Raw genomic sequence first — 26,279 nt, 5'->3', positions numbered from 1 at the left:
CTTTCGGAGGCACCCAGGGTTGGGGTGTGAATTTCACAGGTTACTGGGTGGGGGCCTGAGAGGTTCCGTGTTGGATGGACGGAAGGGAACCTCTAGATGGGGGATGGGAAACCTACAGTCTGTGGGCTGGATCCAGCCCCCACCTTCCCTTGATCTGGACTGTGAGTCTTGGGGCTGCCCCTGTCCCGCAGTGGAGGGAAGCAGTGGGGAGCTGGCATGGAAGCCCCTGCATGGCTGCTTCTGCCTGGTGGGGCCGGGAGCACAATCGTGCAGGGAAGCGTTTGCCCACATGCTCCGCCCCCATCACTGCCATTGGCAGGAAAACTGGCCAATGGGACCCGTGAGGTGGTGCCTGCAAGAACAGGGCGGGGTGAAGATTCCTCTGCTTCCCCGCAAGCCACCTTAGATAAGTGCCTCAATTCCCCGCCCTCCTTCCCCTCGATCCCTGCTAGAGCCTGCACCCCAGCCCCCATCTGCTCCTGCACTCTCAGCCCCCCCCAATTCTGCACCCTCCCTCCCACCCAGACCCTGCACCCTCAGCCTCAGTCTGCTCCTTCAGCCTCCCTCCCACCCAGACCCTGCACCCTCAGCCTCAGTCTGCTCCTGCAGCCTCCCTCCCACCCAGACCCTGCAACCCCAGTCTGCAGTCTTGAGAAGGGGCCTGTTTTCCGTACCATGGAAAGGCGGGGGCGAGAGAGGAGCAATGGGAAGGGCAGGGGCACAGAGAGGGGACGGACGCGATACTGAGAGTGGCCACTGGGGACAGATGCAGCATCAGGGGAGTAGCCAGCAGGGCTGGGGATGCACCATCTTGCCTACCTGCAGGTTAGGAACCCGCAACCCCAAACCTCAGGCCTGGCCCTCTGTGGAGAGCCTGCAGCCCGTGGGGATGGGGGCCCAGAGCCTGCCCCTCCCCAAAGAGCCTACAGTGCGAGGGGGGGAGTCACTGCAAGATGGGCAGCCCCAGAGCCTTGCTACCCCTAGACTGCCTGCAGGCTGCGGGAGAGGGGGCCTGCTGGAGGGGGCGGCAGCCTCTGGAGCTTAGTCTCCCCCAGAGAGCCTACAGGCCGTGGGGGACGGAAACTGGTGGGGCATGATAGCAGGGGAGCACTGCCCCAGCCCCCTGGGAGGAGTCTCTGCCGGACAGTCTGTGTAATCTTGCAGGATGTAGAGAGAACGAAGAGAGAAATGCTGTGAGCTTTGTCATGCAATACAAAAGCAGGGGTTCTATGGTGTAATTAACAGGAAGCGGATTGAATATGAAAAGAGGATTTAATTTTTTCATGTGGCAGAGCTCACCTGCGGAACTCACTGCCAGGGGATGTTGTGAGGGCCACAATTACAAATGAGTTCAAAAAAAGAACTAGATGCACGTATAAGGGGGATATAAAAAGAATTTGGTGAGTCCGGGGAAATTATCCATCAATGGCTCTTAACGAAGAGGATCAATGTCACATCCCCATGCTGCTGGTGCCACAAAGAAAAGGAGGGGAGGACAGGGGATGGATCACTCCTTGACTGCCCTTTACCATTCACACACACACCCCGAAGTGGTGGTTTAGGCCACTGCTGGAGACAGGACGAGATGGACCATTGGTCTGACCCAGCTCGGTCGGTACTCAGGGCTGCTGGGACATTTTGTCTCCCCAGCTGCAGGAATGGGAGGGGGAAAAGGGGGGGAAGATTCTCCCAGAGATTTGTGACATTAGCAGAACTTTAAACCAGCCTCCGCACCCCTGGAGAAATCAGCCGCTTTCCCTTAGCAGGAAAACTTCCCTTAGAAAGAAATAAACCAAACCCCTGATCTGCTCTTCTACTCCCCCCGGTCGCGGGCAGGGACCAGGGAGCATGTACAGATGAGTCCCTCCCCCACCGCACCTCCTAACCTCTCTCTGGCATGGTCCCTGCCGTGAAGCCACCTGTGTGGGGACCCGAGTGAGACCAGCCTGCCTAAGCCAGGGCTAATCTCAGTCCCTGGTCGTGTTTGCGGTGGGGCGGAATTAAAAGATGCAGAATTAAAAAAACATCTTCATCACCCGCTTCAGGATCTCTTTTGTCATCATCCCATAAATGACGGGGTTTAACATGGGGAGAAGGAGCACATAGACGTTGGCCAGGAGGTTGAGAGTAGAACCAGGGATGATTTGTCCAAATTGGTATTCGTAGAAGGAGACAAAAGCTGGCAGGTAGTACAACAGTATGACACAGATGTGGGAGCCACAGGTGCGCAGGGCCTTGAGTCGGGCACCCTGGTACCGGCGCTGGAAGACGGCCCTGAGGATCAGCACGTAAGACACAGCAATGAGCACCGCGTCCAATTCGATTACAGCAACAGCCTTGGCTACGTCGTACCAGATGTTGATTGTGATGTTGTCGCAAGCCAGCCGGGATATAGTCATGTACTCGCAATAGTTGTGAGGCAGGAGGTTGGTTCCGCAGAACTTCATTCGCGTCATGAGAAAGACAATGGGGAAAGCGAGAAACAAACTCCTTGTGAGAACCGCCAGCCCGATCTTCCCGACCACAGGCTTGGTGAGCAGGGTGATGTATCTCAGGGGGTTGCAGATGGCAACGTACCGATCAAACGCCATGGCCACCAGGATGGCTGACTCAATGATAAAACTCACCTGGACAAAGAACATCTGGGTGAGGCAGGCAGCAAAAGAAATTTCCCCTGCACCGAACCAGAACAAGGCCAGCATCTTGGGCACTGTGGTGGTGGATAACAGCAGATCAGCAGCAGCCAGCATGGAGAGGAAAAGGTACATGGGCACATGGAGGCTTCGCTCTGTTGCTATGATGTAGAGGAGCAGAGAGTTCCCCAGAAGCACCGCAACGTACATCAGACAGAAGGGGACGGCGAGCCAGACTCGAGACTCCTCCGTACCCGGGAAGCCGGTCAGGATGAAGGTGACGGGGGTAAAAACGCTGTGATTGTCGCCTGGCATCATGCACCGTCCCCTGCAGCTTCTATTCCATTTCCAGCAGCTAACACGGAAGAGACAATCAGTGGGAATTGGAGGGGCACCGGGGGACCGACTCAGAGACACCAGCAAAAACGTCTTTGTGCTGCCTGTCGGGTGTGAACAGGAAATCTACACACACTCCCCTGCTGTGGATCATCCCCATACCCCAGGGGAAGACACTTGGGATATTTATGGCCCCCGGGGTGAGCAGGGAGCCCATCCATGGTTCCTCTCTACAGCACAATCTCTCCTCTGCCGGTTGCCTGCAGCCCTGCTCCGGGCTCAGAGGGTGACTCGGAAAGTGAGCGAAAGCAGCCACGGGACTGGTTCTTCATCCAGCTCCTCCGGTGTTACGCTCCGCACCGCAGAGACACTCCCCGTTCAGAACGGTGTCCGAGCAAATCCGTTTTCATCGACACTCGTCCTCCTGCCCCCTTCTAGCGCTGAGGCCTCGACCCGAGCCGCAAGGAAGCGCTGAAATGAGGAAAGGGGCAAAGTATTTTCCAGGATTTGGCCCTAAAGATATCGGCAAATCTCACCTACAGGCAGACCACACTGCACGGCTGTACTGGGACAACTCGGTTGCTCAGGGGTGTGAAAAATCCCCCCCGAGTGACGCAATTACACCAGCCCAGCCCCCGTGTGGACACAGCTGCTGCCTCTGTGGGAGCAGGATTAACGACGCTGAGGGGAGAGATGTCTGCCGGGCCAGGGGGCTTCTTCGCTAGGGCTCCGGGTCGCATCAGGCAGCTCTGTCAATGCAGCATTTTACCAGAGAATTGCCGCGGGAGGAGGGGGCACGTCGGGCTCAGCCAGCCCTTGTCATCGGTGGCCCCTAAGCCCCACAGTGGGACAGTCCCAGCTCTGCGCCTACGCCCAGCTGATCTCTACGGCTGTGTCAGGGCCGTTCCGCATTCTGAGAGCAGACGGTGAGGGCCCGCCAAGCTCAAAAAGTGCTTTTGCAGAAAAGTGTCCGTGCCAATGTCACGTTACCGAATTGGAGGGAAGCAGCCAGATCGCTGCTGCACCCCTAGGTGGGGGTGTTGGCCCCAGAAATTGGTATGGGGGGAGCCATGTGGGGTATTGAATGGGAGATTATTGTTTGTTAATCTTATGTACACTATTTATGTGAGTATATAATGTCTGTGTGTGTAGGTAGGAATCTGTAATCTGTGTGGAAGCTGAATATTTCTGTGAATGTGGTTAAGCATGGCTATGGACAGGCTGAGTAGCAAAGCCCTGTGGAACAATGACTCTCAATAGGCTATGGACACACCCAAAGAATGGGATTTGTCACCTGAGGGCAGCCAGCAGGAAACATAGAGTTTGGCCTCTGACCAGGTGACTTGCTGCATACAAGAAGAGGCCAGGAAGGAGTATAAAGAGGCCATGTGGTCGATGCCATTTTGTTCTCAGCTCAGCACTTCATCCCAGAGGCAGCACTGCAGGGATTGAAGAGCCCGGAAGACCTGGGAACCCATCCTGATCGTAGGATGTGCAATAAGGACTTGTAACCAGCAGCTGTAACATCTCTGCTAGAGCCTGCATCGAGAACTGGGAGATTCGGTGCATGTAATGTACTGTACTTTAATAACCTCACTCTCAAGCTTTTCTTTCTTGTAATAATAAACCTTTAGATATAGATTCTAAAGGATTGGCCCAGCGTGATTTGTGGTAAGGTCCAGAGGGTAAATTGACCAGGGATCTGTGGCTGGTTTCTTGGAACCGGACAGAACTTGTTCGGGGTAGGTGGGATTGGGTGCTAGGACCCCCCACCTGTGTATAGGCCCGGGGCCATCTGGGGCACGGATATTGCTGGGGTGTCGGAGGGGTTTTGCTCGGGAGGCTTCAGGCAGGCTGCTGAAGCGCTCTGTGAGACTGGTTTGTGGCCTGTTTGGAGAGGTCGCCAGTCAGGGGGACTGTAAAGAGCCCCGGATTTGAGCAATTCGCCCTGAGCGGACGCACTCAGCGGTGCCCAGACAAGGCCCGGTCCGTCACAGTGGCGTAGTCGGCAGGATCCACAGATCTTGGTCAATTGAGCTTTGGGATCAGGACCCCACGCTGTCTAAATTTGATTTTTGGTGTTGAGAGTTTGGTTGATTAAAGAGCCGCTGCGATGATCCCGGAATTATATGAGAGTCTGAGCAAAAGTGCTCTGAAGGATTTGTGCTTGGGGAGAGGCATTGCCTTTAGGAAAAGGGCCTCTAAACTAGATCTGGTAGTGTTGTTACTAACCAGAGATGTGGATGAAAGGGATCAGAAGCGAGCCAAGGAAGCTGCTGAAAGAAGGCAGAAGGCAGATGAAGAAATTGCTAAGAGACAGAAGGAGCTGGATCGGGAACTTGAGATGAGAAAAGCAGAACTTGAGGAGAAAAAGGCAGAATATGCTGAGAGACAGCGGAGGGAAGAGGTAGAGCATGCAAAGAAGATGGCCCTAGCCAAGGAGGAAAATGCTAGACTTGACCTCCAGCTTAAGAGACTAAAAGAACAAGAGAGACTGTATCCTCCTGAAGGTTCAATGTATAACTCTGTGGGTATGCAGTGTGCTTATGATATGGCAGACGTATTTTGCCCAGCTGATGTGATGACCCAACCCCAAAGCATGTGTGAATGCAAACCTTTTGTGTTGCCTGTAGCTAACAGGGAGGTTTGGGAAGGGGGTGCATGTGGGTATGAAAAATTTCCTGGAGCTGGTCAGTCTCCCTGTAAGCAAGGGGAAAGTGTCTCTACATGTGAGCCTGTGGGTGAGGGCCCGTCTGATGCCTCAGAGGTGAGGCTGGAATCAGAACCAGGGCAGGAAGAGCCCAGAAGTCAGGGAAATGTTTCTCTGGGGCAGCCTGGAGTGGCTGGCCAGAGTGAAGTTTTAGTTGAGGAGTTGGTGGCTGGTGAGGTTTGTGGAATTGAACCTGCACAAGCTGAAATTGAGTTGTGTGAAGCACAGTGTGTGCAAGCTGGCAATTTGGCTGGTGGAAGTAGCAAGGGGGCAGTAAAGGAAGCTGTCCCAGTGGCTAGCTGTATGACTGAGATTAGCCAGGGGTGTTGGGACAAGGGAGAAGCTGTCTCTGGTTGTCTGTCTGTGTGTGGGGAAGAGTTTCTTCCTTGGTCTGAGGAAGGTGCCCCACAGCCTGTGAAGGCTGAGAGCAGTGTTGTTGTCCCAGAGTTGGGTCTGGATATGGCTAAGGCCCAGGAAGGGGGTGGCCCAAGGTTTGTGTCTGCTGGGGAGAGGGATGAGGTGACTCAGGTAGAGTCAGTCAGTGTTTTACCAGAACCCCAGAGACCAGACAGTGGTGACCCTGATATTGTGCCTGATGCTGCTGTGTTGCTGGCAGAGGGGGGAGCTGCTCGGTGGGAGCAGGGAGACCCCTTAGCCCGGGCACAAGGAGAGAATGAGGGTGTCTTAACTCTGGTGCCTAATGATGGTGTGGACATTTACAGCCATCTAGAGAGCTGCACAGGGAGTGAAGATGCCTCTGACCCTGTCTCTTGTGAGTCTGTCTATGTGCCTGAGAGGGGATTATCAGTGAATCCACCTGAGGGGCCAGAGATGACTCAGGGTGTAAGGGAATTGCAGGAGAATTTGGTTGTGGCTCAGCAGGGCAAGGCTGCTGCAGAGCCAGGGAAGGGTGAACTGCTGCCTAAGGAAGCTCATAGGGAGGAGAGTCCTGGCAGTGCTTGTAGCAAGCAGTTTGCTGTGACTGAGGGAGGTGACAGGGCCTTGCTGGGAGAAGGCATTCAGGAGAAAGCTCTGCCTGTAAAAGGCAGCAGCTTGGTGTGTGAGGCACTTGTTGCAGTGCCTGGCAGACAGAACTTGTCTGTTAACAGTGACTCCACTGACTTGGGTTTAGGGAAACCCAGTGTGGAGGGTAGGGGTGAAGTCTCAGAGGGACTGAGGGTTGTTCCAGATGAGGCAGGAACAGCCAGAGAACTGGAGCAGGCTGCTAACCCAGTGACTGTGGGTGACCAGCTTGCTGGGAAGTTAGTGTCTCAGATTCAGGAGAAGGGCTGGGTAGCCAAGTATGCAGAGCAGAACAGCTGTGTGGTCACTCTCCCTAGGATGCAGGAGATGGCAGTTACGCTCCCATCTCTGGACACGGTGGACACTCATACTCAATCAGGGAGGTGGATATCTGGTTCCATGTGGAACCAGAGGTTGGAGGTGGACAGAGGAGAGACTTGGGAGTCTACAGCTCACTGCTGTTACCCCACTGAGTGGGGGAAGGGGGAGAATTCCAGGGCCATTGTGAGCCAGGGAGTCACGCCCAGCCAGCCCTTTGTCTTGGTCAGGCCAGAGGTTTCAGGCCTGGAGCCCAGAGGACAAGGGGGAGGGGCAGGACTTGCTTTGACAAAGAAGATTTGCAGGTTGAACCTGAAGGGAAAAAACTGCAATGGTGTGGAGCCAAAGAAGGGGCATGATGGGGAATGTCAATATACACCTGATATAGGATTGTTTTTGTTACTGATGTTAATTCTTGTAACCAATGTATTATTGTTGCAGAGAATTGTAACGGTATACAGTGTGCATGAGCTTATGAAAATACCATGTAATCTGTCTGGAGATGTACCAAACGACAGACGGTATGTAAGGGGACATTGTGATATTGATATCTCATGGTTAACACTTGTAACTGGTCTTGGAACTTTTTACAGGACAAAAAGGGTTCCAGCCAGAAGGTCCTGTGTGAGAAGGGAAACTGAGGCACACCACCATTTTGGTTGGGGGAGGCCTGTGATGCCCTCAGTGATGTTACTGGCATCACTTCCTGCATCAATTTTGCGTTGGGGGTGTCACATTACCGAATTGGAGGGAAGCAGCCAGATCGCTGCTGCACCCCTAGGTGGGGGTGTTGGCCCCAGAAATTGGTATGGGGGGAGCCATGTGGGGTATTGAATGGGAGATTATTGTTTGTTAATCTTATGTACACTATTTATGTGAGTATATAATGTCTGTGTGTGTAGGTAGGAATCTGTAATCTGTGTGGAAGCTGAATATTTCTGTGAATGTGGTTAAGCATGGCTATGGACAGGCTGAGTAGCAAAGCCCTGTGGAACAATGACTCTCAATAGGCTATGGACACACCCAAAGAATGGGATTTGTCACCTGAGGGCAGCCAGCAGGAAACATAGAGTTTGGCCTCTGACCAGGTGACTTGCTGCATACAAGAAGAGGCCAGGAAGGGAATAAAAGGGGCCATGTGGTCGAGGCCATTTTGTTCTCAGCTCAGCACTTCATCCCAGAGGCAGCACTGCAGGGATTGAAGAGCCCGGAAGACCTGGGAACCCATCCTGATCGTAGGATGTGCAATAAGGACTTGTAACCAGCAGCTGCAACATCTCTGCTAGAGCCTGCATCGAGAACTGGGAGATTCGGTGCATGTAATGTACTGTACTTTAATAACCTCACTCTCAAGCTTTTCTTTCTTGTAATAATAAACCTTTAGATATAGATTCTAAAGGATTGGCCCAGCGTGATTTGTGGGTAAGGTCCAGAGGGTAAATTGACCAGGGATCTGTGGCTGGTTTCTTGGAACCGGACAGAACTTGTTCGGGGTAGGTGGGATTGGGTGCTAGGACCCCCCACCTGTGTATAGGCCCGGGGCCATCTGGGGCACGGATATTGCTGGGGTGTCGGAGGGGTTTTGCTCGGGAGGCTTCAGGCAGGCTGCTGAAGCGCTCTGTGAGACTGGTTTGTGGCCTGTTTGGAGAGGTCGCCAGTCAGGGGGACTGTAAAGAGCCCCGGATTTGAGCAATTCGCCCTGAGCGGACGCACTCAGCGGTGCCCAGACAAGGCCCGGTCCGTCACAGTGGCGTAGTCGGCAGGATCCACAGATCTTGGTCAATTGAGCTTTGGGATCAGGACCCCACGCTGTCTAAATTTGATTTTTGGTGTTGAGAGTTTGGTTGATTAAAGAGCCGCTGCGATGATCCCGGAATTATATGAGAGTCTGAGCAAAAGTGCTCTGAAGGATTTGTGCTTGGGGAGAGGCATTGCCTTTAGGAAAAGGGCCTCTAAACTAGATCTGGTAGTGTTGTTACTAACCAGAGATGTGGATGAAAGGGATCAGAAGCAAGCCAAGGAAGCTGCTGAAAGAAGGCAGAAGGCAGATGAAGAAATTGCTAAGAGACAGAAGGAGCTGGATCGGGAACTTGAGATGAGAAAAGCAGAACTTGAGGAGAAAAAGGCAGAATATGCTGAGAGACAGCGGAGGGAAGAGGTAGAGCATGCAAAGAAGATGGCCCTAGCCAAGGAGGAAAATGCTAGACTTGACCTCCAGCTTAAGAGACTAAAAGAACAAGAGAGACTGTATCCTCCTGAAGGTTCAATGTATAACTCTGTGGGTATGCAGTGTGCTTATGATATGGCAGACGTATTTTGCCCAGCTGATGTGATGACCCAACCCCAAAGCATGTGTGAATGCAAACCTTTTGTGTTGCCTGTAGCTAACAGGGAGGTTTGGGAAGGGGGTGCATGTGGGTATGAAAAATTTCCTGGAGCTGGTCAGTCTCCCTGTAAGCAAGGGGAAAGTGTCTCTACGTGTGAGCCTGTGGGTGAGGGCCCGTCTGATGCCTCAGAGGTGAGGCTGGAATCAGAACCAGGGCAGGAAGAGCCCAGAAGTCAGGGAAATGTTTCTCTGGGGCAGCCTGGAGTGGCTGGCCAGAGTGAAGTTTTAGTTGAGGAGTTGGTGGCTGGTGAGGTTTGTGGAATTGAACCTGCACAAGCTGAAATTGAGTTGTGTGAAGCACAGTGTGTGCAAGCTGGCAATTTGGCTGGTGGAAGTAGCAAGGGGGCAGTAAAGGAAGCTGTCCCAGTGGCTAGCTGTATGACTGAGATTAGCCAGGGGTGTTGGGACAAGGGAGAAGCTGTCTCTGGTTGTCTGTCTGTGTGTGGGGAAGAGTTTCTTCCTTGGTCTGAGGAAGGTGCCCCACAGCCTGTGAAGGCTGAGAGCAGTGTTGTTGTCCCAGAGTTGGGTCTGGATATGGCTAAGGCCCAGGAAGGGGGTGGCCCAAGGTTTGTGTCTGCTGGGGAGAGGGATGAGGTGACTCAGGTAGAGTCAGTCAGTGTTTTACCAGAACCCCAGAGACCAGACAGTGGTGACCCTGATATTGTGCCTGATGCTGCTGTGTTGCTGGCAGAGGGGGGAGCTGCTCGGTGGGAGCAGGGAGACCCCTTAGCCCGGGCACAAGGAGAGAATGAGGGTGTGTTAACTCTGGTGCCTAATGATGGTGTGGACGTTTACAGCCATCTAGAGAGCTGCACAGGGAGTGAAGATGCCTCTGACCCTGTCTCTTGTGAGTCTGTCTATGTGCCTGAGAGGGGATTATCAGTGAATCCACCTGAGGGGCCAGAGATGACTCAGGGTGTAAGGGAATTGCAGGAGAATTTGGTTGTGGCTCAGCAGGGCAAGGCTGCTGCAGAGCCAGGGAAGGGTGAACTGCTGCCTAAGGAAGCTCATAGGGAGGAGAGTCCTGGCAGTGCTTGTAGCAAGCAGTTTGCTGTGACTGAGGGAGGTGACAGGGCCTTGCTGGGAGAAGGCATTCAGGAGAAAGCTCTGCCTGTAAAAGGCAGCAGCTTGGTGTGTGAGGCACTTGTTGCAGTGCCTGGCAGACAGAACTTGTCTGTTAACAGTGACTCCACTGACTTGGGTTTAGGGAAACCCAGTGTGGAGGGTAGGGGTGAAGTCTCAGAGGGACTGAGGGTTGTTCCAGATGAGGCAGGAACAGCCAGAGAACTGGAGCAGGCTGCTAACCCAGTGACTGTGGGTGACCAGCTTGCTGGGAAGTTAGTGTCTCAGATTCAGGAGAAGGGCTGGGTAGCCAAGTATGCAGAGCAGAACAGCTGTGTGGTCACTCTCCCTAGGATGCAGGAGATGGCAGTTACGCTCCCATCTCTGGACACGGTGGACACTCATACTCAATCAGGGAGGTGGATATCTGGTTCCATGTGGAACCAGAGGTTGGAGGTGGACAGAGGAGAGACTTGGGAGTCTACAGCTCACTGCTGTTACCCCACTGAGTGGGGGAAGGGGGAGAATTCCAGGGCCATTGTGAGCCAGGGAGTCACGCCCAGCCAGCCCTTTGTCTTGGTCAGGCCAGAGGTTTCAGGCCTGGAGCCCAGAGGACAAGGGGGAGGGGCAGGACTTGCTTTGACAAAGAAGATTTGCAGGTTGAACCTGAAGGGAAAAAACTGCAATGGTGTGGAGCCAAAGAAGGGGCATGATGGGGAATGTCAATATACACCTGATATAGGATTGTTTTTGTTACTGATGTTAATTCTTGTAACCAATGTATTATTGTTGCAGAGAATTGTAACGGTATACAGTGTGCATGAGCTTATGAAAATACCATGTAATCTGTCTGGAGATGTACCAAACGACAGACGGTATGTAAGGGGACATTGTGATATTGATATCTCATGGTTAACACTTGTAACTGGTCTTGGAACTTTTTACAGGACAAAAAGGGTTCCAGCCAGAAGGTCCTGTGTGAGAAGGGAAACTGAAGCACACCACCATTTTGGTTGGGGGAGGCCTGTGATGCCCTCAGTGATGTTACTGGCATCACTTCCTGCATCAATTTTGCGTTGGGGGTGTCACATTACCGAATTGGAGGGAAGCAGCCAGATCGCTGCTGCACCCCTAGGTGGGGGTGTTGGCCCCAGAAATTGGTATGGGGGGAGCCATGTGGGGTATTGAATGGGAGATTATTGTTTGTTAATCTTATGTACACTATTTATGTGAGTATATAATGTCTGTGTGTGTAGGTAGGAATCTGTAATCTGTGTGGAAGCTGAATATTTCTGTGAATGTGGTTAAGCATGGCTATGGACAGGCTGAGTAGCAAAGCCCTGTGGAACAATGACTCTCAATAGGCTATGGACACACCCAAAGAATGGGATTTGTCACCTGAGGGCAGCCAGCAGGAAACATAGAGTTTGGCCTCTGACCAGGTGACTTGCTGCATACAAGAGGCCAGGAAGGGAATAAAAGGGGCCATGTGGTCGAGGCCATTTTGTTCTCAGCTCAGCACTTCATCCCAGAGGCAGCACTGCAGGGATTGAAGAGCCCGGAAGACCTGGGAACCCATCCTGATCGTAGGATGTGCAATAAGGACTTGTAACCAGCAGCTGCAACATCTCTGCTAGAGCCTGCATCGAGAACTGGGAGATTCGGTGCATGTAATGTACTGTACTTTAATAACCTCACTCTCAAGCTTTTCTTTCTTGTAATAATAAACCTTTAGATATAGATTCTAAAGGATTGGCCCAGCGTGATTTGTGGGTAAGGTCCAGAGGGTAAATTGACCAGGGATCTGTGGCTGGTTTCTTGGAACCGGACAGAACTTGTTCGGGGTAGGTGGGATTGGGTGCTAGGACCCCCCACCTGTGTATAGGCCCGGGGCCATCTGGGGCACGGATATTGCTGGGGTGTCGGAGGGGTTTTGCTCGGGAGGCTTCAGGCAGGCTGCTGAAGCGCTCTGTGAGACTGGTTTGTGGCCTGTTTGGAGAGGTCGCCAGTCAGGGGGACTGTAAAGAGCCCCGGATTTGAGCAATTCGCCCTGAGCGGACGCACTCAGCGGTGCCCAGACAAGGCCCGGTCCGTCACAGTGGCGTAGTCGGCAGGATCCACAGATCTTGGTCAATTGAGCTTTGGGATCAGGACCCCACGCTGTCTAAATTTGATTTTTGGTGTTGAGAGTTTGGTTGATTAAAGAGCCGCTGCGATGATCCCGGAATTATATGAGAGTCTGAGCAAAAGTGCTCTGAAGGATTTGTGCTTGGGGAGAGGCATTGCCTTTAGGAAAAGGGCCTCTAAACTAGATCTGGTAGTGTTGTTACTAACCAGAGATGTGGATGAAAGGGATCAGAAGCAAGCCAAGGAAGCTGCTGAAAGAAGGCGGAAGGCAGATGAAGAAATTGCTAAGAGACAGAAGGAGCTGGATCGGGAACTTGAGATGAGAAAAGCAGAACTTGAGGAGAAAAAGGCAGAATATGCTGAGAGACAGCGGAGGGAAGAGGTAGAGCATGCAAAGAAGATGGCCCTAGCCAAGGAGGAAAATGCTAGACTTGACCTCCAGCTTAAGAGACTAAAAGAACAAGAGAGACTGTATCCTCCTGAAGGTTCAATGTATAACTCTGTGGGTATGCAGTGTGCTTATGATATGGCAGACGTATTTTGCCCAGCTGATGTGATGACCCAACCCCAAAGCATGTGTGAATGCAAACCTTTTGTGTTGCCTGTAGCTAACAGGGAGGTTTGGGAAGGGGGTGCATGTGGGTATGAAAAATTTCCTGGAGCTGGTCAGTCTCCCTGTAAGCAAGGGGAAAGTGTCTCTACATGTGAGCCTGTGGGTGAGGGCCCGTCTGATGCCTCAGAGGTGAGGCTGGAATCAGAACCAGGGCAGGAAGAGCCCAGAAGTCAGGGAAATGTTTCTCTGGGGCAGCCTGGAGTGGCTGGCCAGAGTGAAGTTTTAGTTGAGGAGTTGGTGGCTGGTGAGGTTTGTGGAATTGAACCTGCACAAGCTGAAATTGAGTTGTGTGAAGCACAGTGTGTGCAAGCTGGCAATTTGGCTGGTGGAAGTAGCAAGGGGGCAGTAAAGGAAGCTGTCCCAGTGGCTAGCTGTATGACTGAGATTAGCCAGGGGTGTTGGGACAAGGGAGAAGCTGTCTCTGGTTGTCTGTCTGTGTGTGGGGAAGAGTTTCTTCCTTGGTCTGAGGAAGGTGCCCCACAGCCTGTGAAGGCTGAGAGCAGTGTTGTTGTCCCAGAGTTGGGTCTGGATATGGCTAAGGCCCAGGAAGGGGGTGGCCCAAGGTTTGTGTCTGCTGGGGAGAGGGATGAGGTGACTCAGGTAGAGTCAGTCAGTGTTTTACCAGAACCCCAGAGACCAGACAGTGGTGACCCTGATATTGTGCCTGATGCTGCTGTGTTGCTGGCAGAGGGGGGAGCTGCTCGGTGGGAGCAGGGAGACCCCTTAGCCCGGGCACAAGGAGAGAATGAGGGTGTGTTAACTCTGGTGCCTAATGATGGTGTGGACGTTTACAGCCATCTAGAGAGCTGCACAGGGAGTGAAGATGCCTCTGACCCTGTCTCTTGTGAGTCTGTCTATGTGCCTGAGAGGGGATTATCAGTGAATCCACCTGAGGGGCCAGAGATGACTCAGGGTGTAAGGGAATTGCAGGAGAATTTGGTTGTGGCTCAGCAGGGCAAGGCTGCTGCAGAGCCAGGGAAGGGTGAACTGCTGCCTAAGGAAGCTCATAGGGAGGAGAGTCCTGGCAGTGCTTGTAGCAAGCAGTTTGCTGTGACTGAGGGAGGTGACAGGGCCTTGCTGGGAGAAGGCATTCAGGAGAAAGCTCTGCCTGTAAAAGGCAGCAGCTTGGTGTGTGAGGCACTTGTTGCAGTGCCTGGCAGACAGAACTTGTCTGTTAACAGTGACTCCACTGACTTGGGTTTAGGGAAACCCAGTGTGGAGGGTAGGGGTGAAGTCTCAGAGGGACTGAGGGTTGTTCCAGATGAGGCAGGAACAGCCAGAGAACTGGAGCAGGCTGCTAACCCAGTGACTGTGGGTGACCAGCTTGCTGGGAAGTTAGTGTCTCAGATTCAGGAGAAGGGCTGGGTAGCCAAGTATGCAGAGCAGAACAGCTGTGTGGTCACTCTCCCTAGGATGCAGGAGATGGCAGTTACGCTCCCATCTCTGGACACGGTGGACACTCATACTCAATCAGGGAGGTGGATATCTGGTTCCATGTGGAACCAGAGGTTGGAGGTGGACAGAGGAGAGACTTGGGAGTCTACAGCTCACTGCTGTTACCCCACTGAGTGGGGGAAGGGGGAGAATTCCAGGGCCATTGTGAGCCAGGGAGTCACGCCCAGCCAGCCCTTTGTCTTGGTCAGGCCAGAGGTTTCAGGCCTGGAGCCCAGAGGACAAGGGGGAGGGGCAGGACTTGCTTTGACAAAGAAGATTTGCAGGTTGAACCTGAAGGGAAAAAACTGCAATGGTGTGGAGCCAAAGAAGGGGCATGATGGGGAATGTCAATATACACCTGATATAGGATTGTTTTTGTTACTGATGTTAATTCTTGTAACCAATGTATTATTGTTGCAGAGAATTGTAACGGTATACAGTGTGCATGAGCTTATGAAAATACCATGTAATCTGTCTGGAGATGTACCAAACGACAGACGGTATGTAAGGGGACATTGTGATATTGATATCTCATGGTTAACACTTGTAACTGGTCTTGGAACTTTTTACAGGACAAAAAGGGTTCCAGCCAGAAGGTCCTGTGTGAGAAGGGAAACTGAGGCACACCACCATTTTGGTTGGGGGAGGCCTGTGATGCCCTCAGTGATGTTACTGGCATCACTTCCTGCATCAATTTTGCGTTGGGGGTGTCACGTTACCGAATTGGAGGGAAGCAGCCAGATCGCTGCTGCACCCCTAGGTGGGGGTGTTGGCCCCAGAAATTGGTATGGGGGGAGCCATGTGGGGTATTGAATGGGAGATTATTGTTTGTTAATCTTATGTACACTATTTATGTGAGTATATAATGTCTGTGTGTGTAGGTAGGAATCTGTAATCTGTGTGGAAGCTGAATATTTCTGTGAATGTGGTTAAGCATTGCTATGGACAGGCTGAGTAGCAAAGCCCTGTGGAACAATGACTCTCAATAGGCTATGGACACACCCAAAGAATGGGATTTGTCACCTGAGGGCAGCCAGCAGGAAACATAGAGTTTGGCCTCTGACCAGGTGACTTGCTGCATACAAGAAGAGGCCAGGAAGGGAATAAAAGGGGCCATGTGGTCGAGGCCATTTTGTTCTCAGCTCAGCACTTCATCCCAGAGGCAGCACTGCAGGGATTGAAGAGCCCGGAAGACCTGGGAACCCATCCTGATCGTAGGATGTGCAATAAGGACTTGTAACCAGCAGCTGCAACATCTCTGCTAGAGCCTGCATCGAGAACTGGGAGATTCGGTGCATGTAATGTACTGTACTTTAATAACCTCACTCTCAAGCTTTTCTTTCTTGTAATAATAAACCTTTAGATATAGATTCTAAAGGATTGGCCCAGCGTGATTTGTGGGTAAGGTCCAGAGGGTAAATTGACCAGGGATCTGTGGCTGGTTTCTTGGAACCGGACAGAACTTGTTCGGGGTAGGTGGGATTGGGTGCTAGGACCCCCCACCTGTGTATAGGCCCGGGGCCATCTGGGGCACGGATATTGCTGGGGTGTCGGAGGGGTTTTGCTCGGGAGGCTTCAGGCAGGCTGCTGAAGCGCTCTGTGGGACTGGTTTGTGGCCTGTTTGGAGAGGTCGCCAGTCAGGGGGACTGTAAAGAGCCCCGGATTTGAGCAATTCGCCCTGAGCGGACGCACTCAGCGGTGCCCAGACAAGGCCCGGTCCGTCACAGCCAATCTAGACGCTCTTTTCCAAAAATGCTTTTAACGGAAAAATTTTCCGTTAAAAGCATTTCTGGAAAATCATACCAGTCTAGACGTAGCCACAGAGTTTGGGGAATCGCTGCCCCCATCAAGTGATTTGTATCCCTAAAACCTCTGGGGTGAGCACTTAAACCCCCCACAGGGGCACCCCAAGCTCTGTTGCCCTAAAGGAGCTTGAAAAAAGAAAAGAGGGAAACAAGCTGCAGTCTCTCCTAGCTCACCTCTCAGTCGGAGGCCTGCAGATACACAGACAGACCTTCCAGGACTCAAGAATCAAATCGTCACCTAAAAAAAGTGAGTTTTATTACAAAACAGAAGAGAAACTTGAGACACCCGCGTCTACACGTGGCAGAGAAGCGGGATTCCGAATTAGTTCAAATGAACCATTAAACTTCATTCCAGGTGGAGTAACAGTTAACTCGAACTAAGGGGTTTATCTCGGAATCCCGCTTCTCTGCCATGTCTAGACGCGGGTAATTACTTCAGGCTGGTCAGTTTCAAAAGGCGACGGCTGGGAATATGTTAATCAAGCGTGGGACATTTAAATCCCGTGCTTCATTAGTAATTTCTGTTGTCCTCATTAGCCTCCCTAGTTTGAACCAGGTGGCTCGTGTAAACGTACCCTTATTTACTTCTAATTTCTCCTTGTTCTGTCCTCTCCTATGCCCTGAATTCCTCGGAGGCCTGGCATTCCTGCCTCGGTTTCCATCATACTGTCTCTCTCGACTCCGGGTGTTTCTCTCCCACACAGAGAAACAGGCAGAGAATCTAGATCCAATTCAAATTTCAACACCGTAAGCCCATTGGTTCTCTGGTGCCCTGGCAACACCTTTGATAGGGACCTGAGTTTAACCCCTCGGTCACCGGGTGCTGGTCAGCACTTCCCCTGTCCAGTCCAGCCCGCAGTGGGTCCAGCCGTGACTCCAGGAGACATCAGGCAGCTCTGTCAATGCAGCATTGCACTGGTAGAGCTGCCCGCAGCCCTGCGACGGAGAATTGGTGCGGCAGACGAGGGCACATTGGGCTCACCCAGCCCTGGTCATCGGTGACTCCTGGGCCCCACGGTGGGACAGTCCCAGCTCTGCCCCTTGGCCCAGCTGCACCCGCACTGGGCCCAGCCCTGAGCCCCAGTGACTGATGGGCCGTGTCCCTGAGTGAAGCCGTGGGAGGAGGTTAGGGGATGGCAGGGCCGGAGGGGACCCCAAAGGAGGTTCCCTCTGACCAGCCCTGTTCGCCAAGAATGGCCCAGCCCAGCGCCGCTGAGCCCCACAGCCAGTACCCCCCTGACTGCCGTGGGCGAGGGTCAGTGTCACCCGCACCCGCGGCCTGACAGTGCCCCTTCGCGCTGGCCAGGGGCGTTTGCTCAGGGCCTGGGGCTGCCGTGCTGCCCTGCAGTGCGAGGGAGGCAGCCCCGTTCCAGCCAACCCCCCTTCCCACATTTCATTGGAGCCAGTGTTTTCCAGCCGCCCCGGGGCACATCCCTGCCCTGCCCAAGACTCACCAGGCTCCTGCCCCGGCCGGGATGAGCGATCGCTGCCTGGGCACAGGGAGCTGCAGGGATGGGGAAGCCGCACTGCGCAGGGCTGAGGGACAGGGGTGTTTATACAGCAGCCCTGGGAATCCCAGCGGGGGCTCGGAGCCAGCAGGGAGCCCCCGGGACCTGGCCTCTGAGACTGACTCAGGTGGGAAACAGCAGCCGAGAATTAACCCTTTCCCCTCCCTGGCTGTGTCTGAGCCTGCCTCCTTTAGAACATTATTTAGAAAGGTCGCTCATATACAGAGGTCCCAAGCAAAGAGTGCCCTGTTCTTTCACAACTTCCATCTCCGACGTGGCAAATTCACTGCACTGCACACACGTCCTATGGAACCTTTACCCAGGGAGAGTCGCATGAATTTCCTGTGCAGAAGGTTTGCAACTCCGTACAATTCGTCACCATTGTGACAGGCATGCCCTGGCCATAGTTAAGCCATATTGTATCGGCATTGACGGTGTGTTTTAGGGAGCTCGAGGAGAATTCAGGCTACGTCTGCACTGCAGATTTTTTTGACGAAAACTCTCAGAGCATCCACACATCAAGCATGTCTTTGTGCAAGGATATTTACAGTGAATCGACAGAACAGAGGGGTTTTGCGGTACAGGTATTCCTCTTTCTATGAGGAGTAACTCCTTTTTGGGCAAAGGCTCTTGTGCAAAAAGGTGTGTGGATGGGAAACAGGTTTTTTTGGCACAAAAACAGCCTATCGGAAGACGCGCAGGTGCTCTGGTAGCCATTCTGTGAATGGCAATTAGGGCTTTCTTACGAGAGAGCATCTATGCAGTGTGGACGCTCTCTTGCGCAAGAAGCCTGCAGTGTAAATGTAGCCTCAGTCACCTGGACAGTGGGTGGTGGTGTTGGCCACTTCAGAAGAGCGTTCCCACCCACCCTGGTTAGCCGGGGATGTAACGCCGGGAGCTATTGGCCGGCCTGGCTCCATCCTATCTCATCAATGGAAAATCCTCAGACAAGTGCAAGGCGTTGACCCCACATGGAGGTCAATGAAGGAACCTCTCAACAGAGGGGCTTGCCCTGCCTACAAACAAAATACAGAATGTTCCTCACTCCCCACAGGGCGGGGAGGGGCCTGTGGAGCCTTTCACTGAGGGGACACCTCGCGTTTTGGGGATGTGTTCATGACAAAATGCATTCTGCATTGCGAATGGAGAATCCTCCCGCTCTGCCACAGACTGAGAGAGAGAGAGAGAGAGAGAGAGAAAGGGGAGGAACCTATTTGACTAGCTTGGTCCGAGTTCCTGTTCCATGCGTATTAGTTGTAGCAGTTTGGTTCCCCTCTCACATTTCTAGGGAACTCTCCATTCCTCTCAAAGGAAGCAGCATTTGTGTTGTCCCCAGGGCTCCCCAGGGCCTTGCGCAGTGCTGGAGAGGTGGCTGATGGCGACCCCACAAAATTGGATCCTTGTTTTGGGGCAGGAACCTGGAGTTCATAGAATCATAGAATCATAGGAGTGGAAGGGACCTAGAGAGGTCACCGAGTCCAGCCCCCCGCCCTCAAGGCAGGACCAAGCTCCGTCTACACCATCCCTGACAGATGTCTATCTAACCTGTTCTTAAATATCTCCAGAGAGGGAGATTCCACCACCTCCCTTGGCAATTTATTCCAATATTTGACCACCCTGACAGTTAGGAATATTTTCCTAATGTCCAATCTAAACCTCCCCTGCTGCACTTTAAGCCCATTACTCCTTGTCCTGTCCTCAGAAACCAAGAGGAACAAATTTTCGCCTTCCTCCTCGTGACACCCTTTTAGATATTTGAAAACCGCTATCATGTCCCCCCTTAATCTTCTTTTTTCCAAACTAAACAAGCCCAGTTCATGAAGCCTGGCTTCATAGGTCATGTTCTCTAGGCCTTTAATCATTCTTGTCGCTCTTCTCTGTACCCTTTCCAATTTCTCCACATCTTTCTTGAAATGTGGCGCCCAGAACTGGACACAGTACTCCAGCTGAGGCCTAACTAGTGCAGAGTAGAGCGGCAGAATGACTTCACGAGTTTTGCTTACAACACACCTGTTGATACAACCTAGAATCATATTTGCTTTTTTTGCAACAGCATCACACTGTTGACTCATATTCAACTTGTGGTCCACTATGACCCCTAGATCCCTTTCCGCCATGCTCCTTCCTAGACAGTCGCTTCCCATCTTGTATGTATGGAACTGATTGTTCCTTCCTAAGTGGAGCACTTTGCATTTCTCTTTATTAAACCTCATCCTGTTTACCACTGACCATTTCTCTAACTTGCTAAGGTCATTTTGAATTATGTCCCTATCCTCCAAAGAAGTCGCAACCCCACCCAGTTTGGTGTCATCTGCAAACTTAATAAGCGTACTCTCTATCCCAATATCTACATCATTGATGAAGATATTGAACAGTACGGGTCCCAAAACAGACCCTTGCGGAACTCCACTTGTTATCCCTTTCCAGCAGGATTTAGCACCGTTAACAACAACTCTCTGACTACGGTTATCCAGCCAATTATGCACCCACCTTATCATGGCCCTATCTAAGTTATATTTGCCTAGTTTATCAATAAGAATGTCATGCGAGACCGTATCAAATGCCTTACTAAAGTCTAGTATCCCATGCTGGCTATTCCCTATCACTTGATTACCTTCCAAGTGTTTGCATATGATTTCCTTAATTACCTGCTCCATTATCTTCCCTGGGACAGACGTTAAACTGACCGGTCTGTAGTTTCCTGGGTTGTTCTTATTCCCCTTTTTATAGATGGGCACAATAAATGCCCATTTCCAGTCTTCTGGAATCTCCCCTGTCTGCCATGATTTTTCAAAGATCATAGCTAAAGGCTCAGATACCTCCTCTATCAGCTCCATGAGTATCCTGGGATGCATTTCATCAGGACCTGGTGACTTGCTGACATCTAACTTTCCTAAGTGATTTTTAACTTGTTCTTTGTGTATCCTATCTTCTAAACTTACCCTCTCTCTGCTTGTATTCACTACGTTAGGCACACCTCCAGACTTCTCGGTGAAGACCAAAACAAAGAAGTCATTGAGCATCTCTTCCATTTCCAAGTTTCCTGTTACTGCTTCTCCCTCCTCACTAAGCAGTGGGCCTACCCTGTCCTTGGTCTTCCTCTTGCTTTTAATGTATTTATAAAAGGTCTTCTTGTTTCCCTTTATGCCTGTAGCTAGTCTGATCTCGTTTTGTGCCTTTGCCTTAGTGGCGAGCAGCCAGGGTCAGAGGCTGGATAGAGTAGGGCACCGTTCCATGGGGTCTCCGAGACTGGTTCATCCCCATCGTTTCCATGCACGGTGAACACTCGGCTGCCCCACATGAAGGAGAGTCCCCCTGCCCGGATTCAGTGGGTAGGTGACTCCCAGCTCTGTGACCCACGAGAACCATCACAGTCACCCTTGTACAAGGAAGCACGAGCTGAAGAATAGCTTCCCTCCCAGCATGTGGAAGGCAGAGAGACCCTGGGCGTGGCTATGCAAATACAGTCGACCCCAACTTTGCTCAATGGGTCCCATAGTCAGCACATGGAGCGGTGTCTTGCTCTTTGCAATCTACCCCTTTTTTCACCCAAAATCAGCTCTGTTTGTCTGACATGCGGGGACAGCTACAATGTGGAGACCAAGGTGTGTCATTTTGGAGGAACACAGAAAAGCAGTCAGGTATCAGAGGGGTAGCCGTGTTAGTCTGAATCTCCAAAAGCGGCGAGGAATCCTGTGGCACCTTAGGGTATGTCTACACTACCCCGCTAGTTCGAACTAGCGGGGTAATGTATGCATACCGAACTTGCTAATGAAGCCCGGGATTTGAATTTCCCGGGCTTCATTAGCATAAAGCCGGCGCCGACATTTTTAAAAGCCGGCTAGTGCGAACTATCTGTACGCCTCTAAGAGGCACCCAGGGTTGGGGTGTGAATTTCTTAGGTTACTGGGTGGGGGCCTGAGAGGTTCTGTGTTGGATGGACAGAAGGGAACCTCTAGATGGGGGATGGGAAACCTACAGTCTGTGGGCTGGATCCAGCCCCCACCTTTCCTTGATCCAGCCTATGAGTCTTGGGGCTGCCCCTGTCCCGCAGTGGAGGGAAGCAGTGGGGAGCTGGCATGAAAGCCCCTGCATGGCTGCTTCTGCCTGGTGGGGGCGGGGGCACGGTAGTGCAGGGAAGCATTTGCCCACAAGCTCCACCCCCCTCTCTCCCATTGGCAGGACTAATGGCCAATGGGAGCAGTGGGGGTGGCGCCTTCAGAAACAGGGCAGTGTGGAGCCTCCTGTGCTTCTCCGGAAGTTACACTAGATAAGACCCCAATTCCCTGCCCCTCCTTCCCCCTTCCCTCCCTCCTAGACCCTGCACCCTCACCCCCAGCCCGCTCCTGCACCCAACCTTCCACCCTCTGGGGGCAGCAGCAGAGCCTCCATCATCCTGCCTACAGGCTCTGAACTCCCTACCCCAAACCTCGAGCCTGGCCCCCGTGGAGAGCCTGCAGCCCATGGGGATGGGCGGACTGGAGGAGGGGCAGCCCCTAGATCCTGGCTCCTCCCCACACAGCCTGCAGGACATGGGGGAGGGCAGCTGGTGGGGGATGGTAGCAGGGGAGTCGCTGCCGGATAGTGCCCCCCTCGCTACCCGGGGCAGCTCTGGTAAGCCCCCAACTCCCATCCCCCTATCCTCAGCCCCCTGCCCTGAGTCCTGCACCTCCCACCTGCCTTCACTTCCGCACCCGCCTCCCTCGGGCCTGAACACCCCCCCACTCAATCCCGCCTCCTGCTCTAGCCCCCCCACACCTCCCAACCCTCAGCCCTAAGCCTCATTCCCCCTGCCACTCCTCACTCCCGAGCTCCCTCTCCAGCCTTCATTTTCCTTCATGTTGGAAAAATACAGTCATTGAAATAAAGCCTGGACATTTGTCATTGATTTTTCAAAAACAAACAAAAAATCCCTCCAAACTTTCCCTTACAGACCCGAGCAATGCCAGGTCCATCTGCTAGTAATCACAGACCATGCAGTTACCACCAATATTCCTGGCTTCAGATACAACGATAACACCAGCCTACAGACAGGAGACCCCTACGCAGCGAAGCAAAACCTGCCCAATAGCACCTCCCATCAGTGAGCTCCCAGAAAATACTGTGACGAAGGGGCTAGAATATCAACATCATAATATCGCTGTGCCGGTTGGGGACGGCAGCCTCACAACCCCCCGATCAAGAGACGTTGGAGTCACCCTGGATATTTCTCTGACAAACTCACATTCTGTGCACAGCTGTGGTCCAAAAGGCTAAATGATTCTTAGGACCATTAGAAAGACACAAACACTATCACAGGGGTACTGCAGAAATCTCTGGTACGTGAATAGTTTAAATACTGTGTCCAATTCTGGCTTCCCCGTCCCCAAAGTGATATTGTAGAACTGGAAATGTTTCAGAAAAGGCCAACAAAGAGGGCAAAGGATATCGAATGGCTTCCCTAATCACAGAATCAGAGAATCCTCGGACTGGAAGGGACCTCGAGAGGTCATTGAGTCCAGTCCCTTGACCTCATGGCAGGACCAAGTACTGTCTAGACCATCCCTGATAGACATTTAACCAACCTACTCTTAAATATCTCCAGGGTTGGAGATTCCACAACCTCCCTGGGCAATTTATTCCAGTGTTTAACAACTCTGACAGGTAGGAACTTTTTCCTAATGTCCAACCTAAACCTCCCTTGTTGCAGTTTAAGCCCATTGCTTCTGGTCCTATCCCCAGAGACCACGATGAACAATTCTTCTCCCTCCTCCTTGTGACACCCTTTTAGATACCTGAAAACTGTTATCATGTCCCCCCTCAATCTTCTTTTTTCTAAAATAAGCAAGCCCAGGGCTTTCAGTCTTCCGTCACAGGTCCTGTTCTCTAATGTCACAAATCTCTGGGGGAATCTTCCCCCGCCCCTCGTTTTATCCTCCTCCCATTCCTGCAGCTGGGGAGACAAAATATCCCAGCAGCACCGAAAACGAGCCAAGGTGGGTGAGACCAAAGGTCCAACTTTTCCTGTCTCCAGCAGTACCACAACTTTGCAGTGCGTGTGTGTGTGTTTGTGTGTGTGTGAACAGAATAGGGCAGTTAAGGAGTGATCCATCCTCTGTCCTCCCCTCCCGTCTTCTGGGACACCAGCAGCATGGGGATGTGACACTGACCCTCTTTGTTCTGTGTTGGGGACCACCGCCTTAGAATGAAATAAACCAGACTCCTGATTCTGCTCTCTCGCTCCCCCTGGGCATTTGGGACCAGGGAGCATGTGCCGATGAGCCCCTCCCCCACGGCACCTCCTAACCTCTGTCCCACATGGTCCCAGCCGTGAAGCCACCTGTGTGGGGACCCGAGTGAGAGCTGCCTGGCTAAGCCAGGAGTAGTCTCAGTCCCTGGCCGTGTTTGCGGTGGGGTGGGGTGGAGGGTCTGTGCTGGCTCCATCCTCCGGGCCGGTCTCCAGGCCAACACAGCCAGTGGCGGCCTTGTGGATGTCCCCCCTGTGCTGGTGCTGGGACAGGGGGAGACGGGACGCAGAATCCCTGCGCCGTGCCCTGAGGAAACGTGCCCCCGCCCGCCATACTGCTCCGCAGTGCGCTCACGGCGAAGGGACAGGGCAGGCTGGGAGCAGAACACGCTCTGGCACCCCTCCTTCTGGATCCGGTGGGGGATTCCCCTTGTGCCCCCTCCCTCTGGGGCAGCTGGCATTGGCCACTGCTGATGGACTGGGCTAGATGGACCTTTGGTCTGACCCAGGGTGGCCGCTCTTCTGATCCCCCTTCTCTTTGGTGCAGTCTCACAGTTGATTTGACTGGTGCATTGGTGCAGTTTTTGTAATCCGTTGCTGCCACTTTCTGTGGGCAGCTCAGATGCAGCTTGCCGCAGAGCAGACGCACACACCGTCCTCCCTCCCGTGGGGACTTTACCTTTGTTCTTTCTTGCTTTGCTGTTCCAATTCAAATTAGCACAAGACTCACTCACTCCAGCTCCCTTTTTTTGGAAGGAAGCAGCATTCCTGGAGCCAGGTCAGTCTCAGAATAAGTGAGACAACTTGGATGAAGAATTATGTCAAGCTCACGAAGTGAAAGGCCATCGTTACAATACAACGGCAATTCAGAAGAAAACCCGGCTTTCATTTCCAAGTCCCGAGGCATTTCCTTGATTCTTTCAGCTCAGCCGGGAGGCTTCAGATGCAGCATCAAAAAAACATCTTGATCACCCGCTTCCGGATCTCTTTTGTCATCATCCCGTAAATGACGGGGTTTAACATGGGGAGAAGGAGCACAGAGATGTTGGCCAGGAGGTTGAGAGTAGAACCATGACTGATTTGTTCAAATTGGTATTCGTAGAAGGAGACAAAAGTTGGCACGTAGTACAACAGTATGACGCAGATGTGGGAGCCACAGGTGCGTAGAGCCTTGAGTCGGGCACCCTGGTACCGGCGCTGGAAGACGGCCCTGAGGATCAGCACGTAAGACACAGCAATGAGGACAGCGTCCAAGCCGATTACTGAAATGGCCTTGGCTAAGTCGTACCAGATGTTGATTGTGATGTTGTCGCAGGCCAGCCGGGATATAGTCATGTACTCGCAATAGATGTGAGGCAGGAGGTTATTTCCGCAGATCTTCATTCGCGTCATGAGAAAGACAACGGGGAAAGCGAAACAGAAACTCCTTGTGAGAACCGCCAGCCCGATCTTCCCGATCACAGGCTTGGTGAGCAGGGTGGTGTATCTCAGGGGGTTGCAGATGGCAACGTACCGATCAAACGCCATGGCCAGCAGGATGCCCGACTCGGCGATAAAACTCAAATGGATGAAGAATATCTGGGTGAGGCACGCAGCAAAAGAAATTTCCCCTGCACCGAAGCAGAACAAGGCCAGCATCTTGGGCACTGTGGTGGTGGATAACAGCAGATCAGCAGCAGCCAGCATGGAGAGGAAAAGGTACATGGGCACATGGAGGCTTCGTTCTGTCGCTATGATGTAGAGGAGGAGAGAGTTCCCCAGAAGCACCGCAACGTACATCAGACAGAAGGGGCTGGCGAGCCAGACTCGAGACTCCTCCGTACCCGGGAAACCGGTCAGGATGAAGGTGACGGGGGTAAAAACGCTGTGATTGTCGGCTGGCATCATGCACCGTCCCCTGCTGCTTCTAGTCCGTTTCCAGCAGCTAACACGGAAGAGAAAATCAGTGGGAATTGGAGGGGCACCGGGGGACCGACTCAGAGACACCAGCAAAAACGTCTTTGTGCTGCCTGTCGGGTGTGAACAGGAAATCTACACACACTCCCCTGCTGCGGATCATCCCCATGCCCCAGGGGAAGACACTTGGGATATTTATGGC

At 52.6% G+C, this 26,279-nt stretch overlaps 2 protein-coding genes across 2 annotated transcripts; both read right to left on the bottom strand.

Annotated features, from left to right (window-relative positions):
* Positions 1–2,015: 2,015 nt before the first annotated feature.
* LOC149526051 (olfactory receptor 52B2-like) lies at positions 2,016–2,951 on the bottom strand. Its single transcript, XM_089777041.1, has one exon. The coding sequence runs from the start codon at positions 2,949–2,951 to the stop codon at positions 2,016–2,018; it is 936 nt and encodes a 311-aa protein (XP_089633167.1).
* A 22,181-nt stretch (positions 2,952–25,132) lies between these two features.
* LOC142827365 (olfactory receptor 52B2-like) lies at positions 25,133–26,068 on the bottom strand. Its single transcript, XM_075922527.2, has one exon. The coding sequence runs from the start codon at positions 26,066–26,068 to the stop codon at positions 25,133–25,135; it is 936 nt and encodes a 311-aa protein (XP_075778642.2).
* Positions 26,069–26,279: the final 211 nt, after the last annotated feature.

This window comes from Pelodiscus sinensis, chromosome 1 (genome assembly GCF_052426305.1).
Source record: "Pelodiscus sinensis isolate ZL-2025 chromosome 1, ASM5242630v1, whole genome shotgun sequence".
In the NCBI taxonomy this organism is placed as follows: Eukaryota; Metazoa; Chordata; order Testudines; family Trionychidae; genus Pelodiscus; species Pelodiscus sinensis.
The sequence above is the reverse complement of the archived record's forward strand: the minus strand, read 5'-3'. Positions and strand labels throughout refer to the sequence as shown.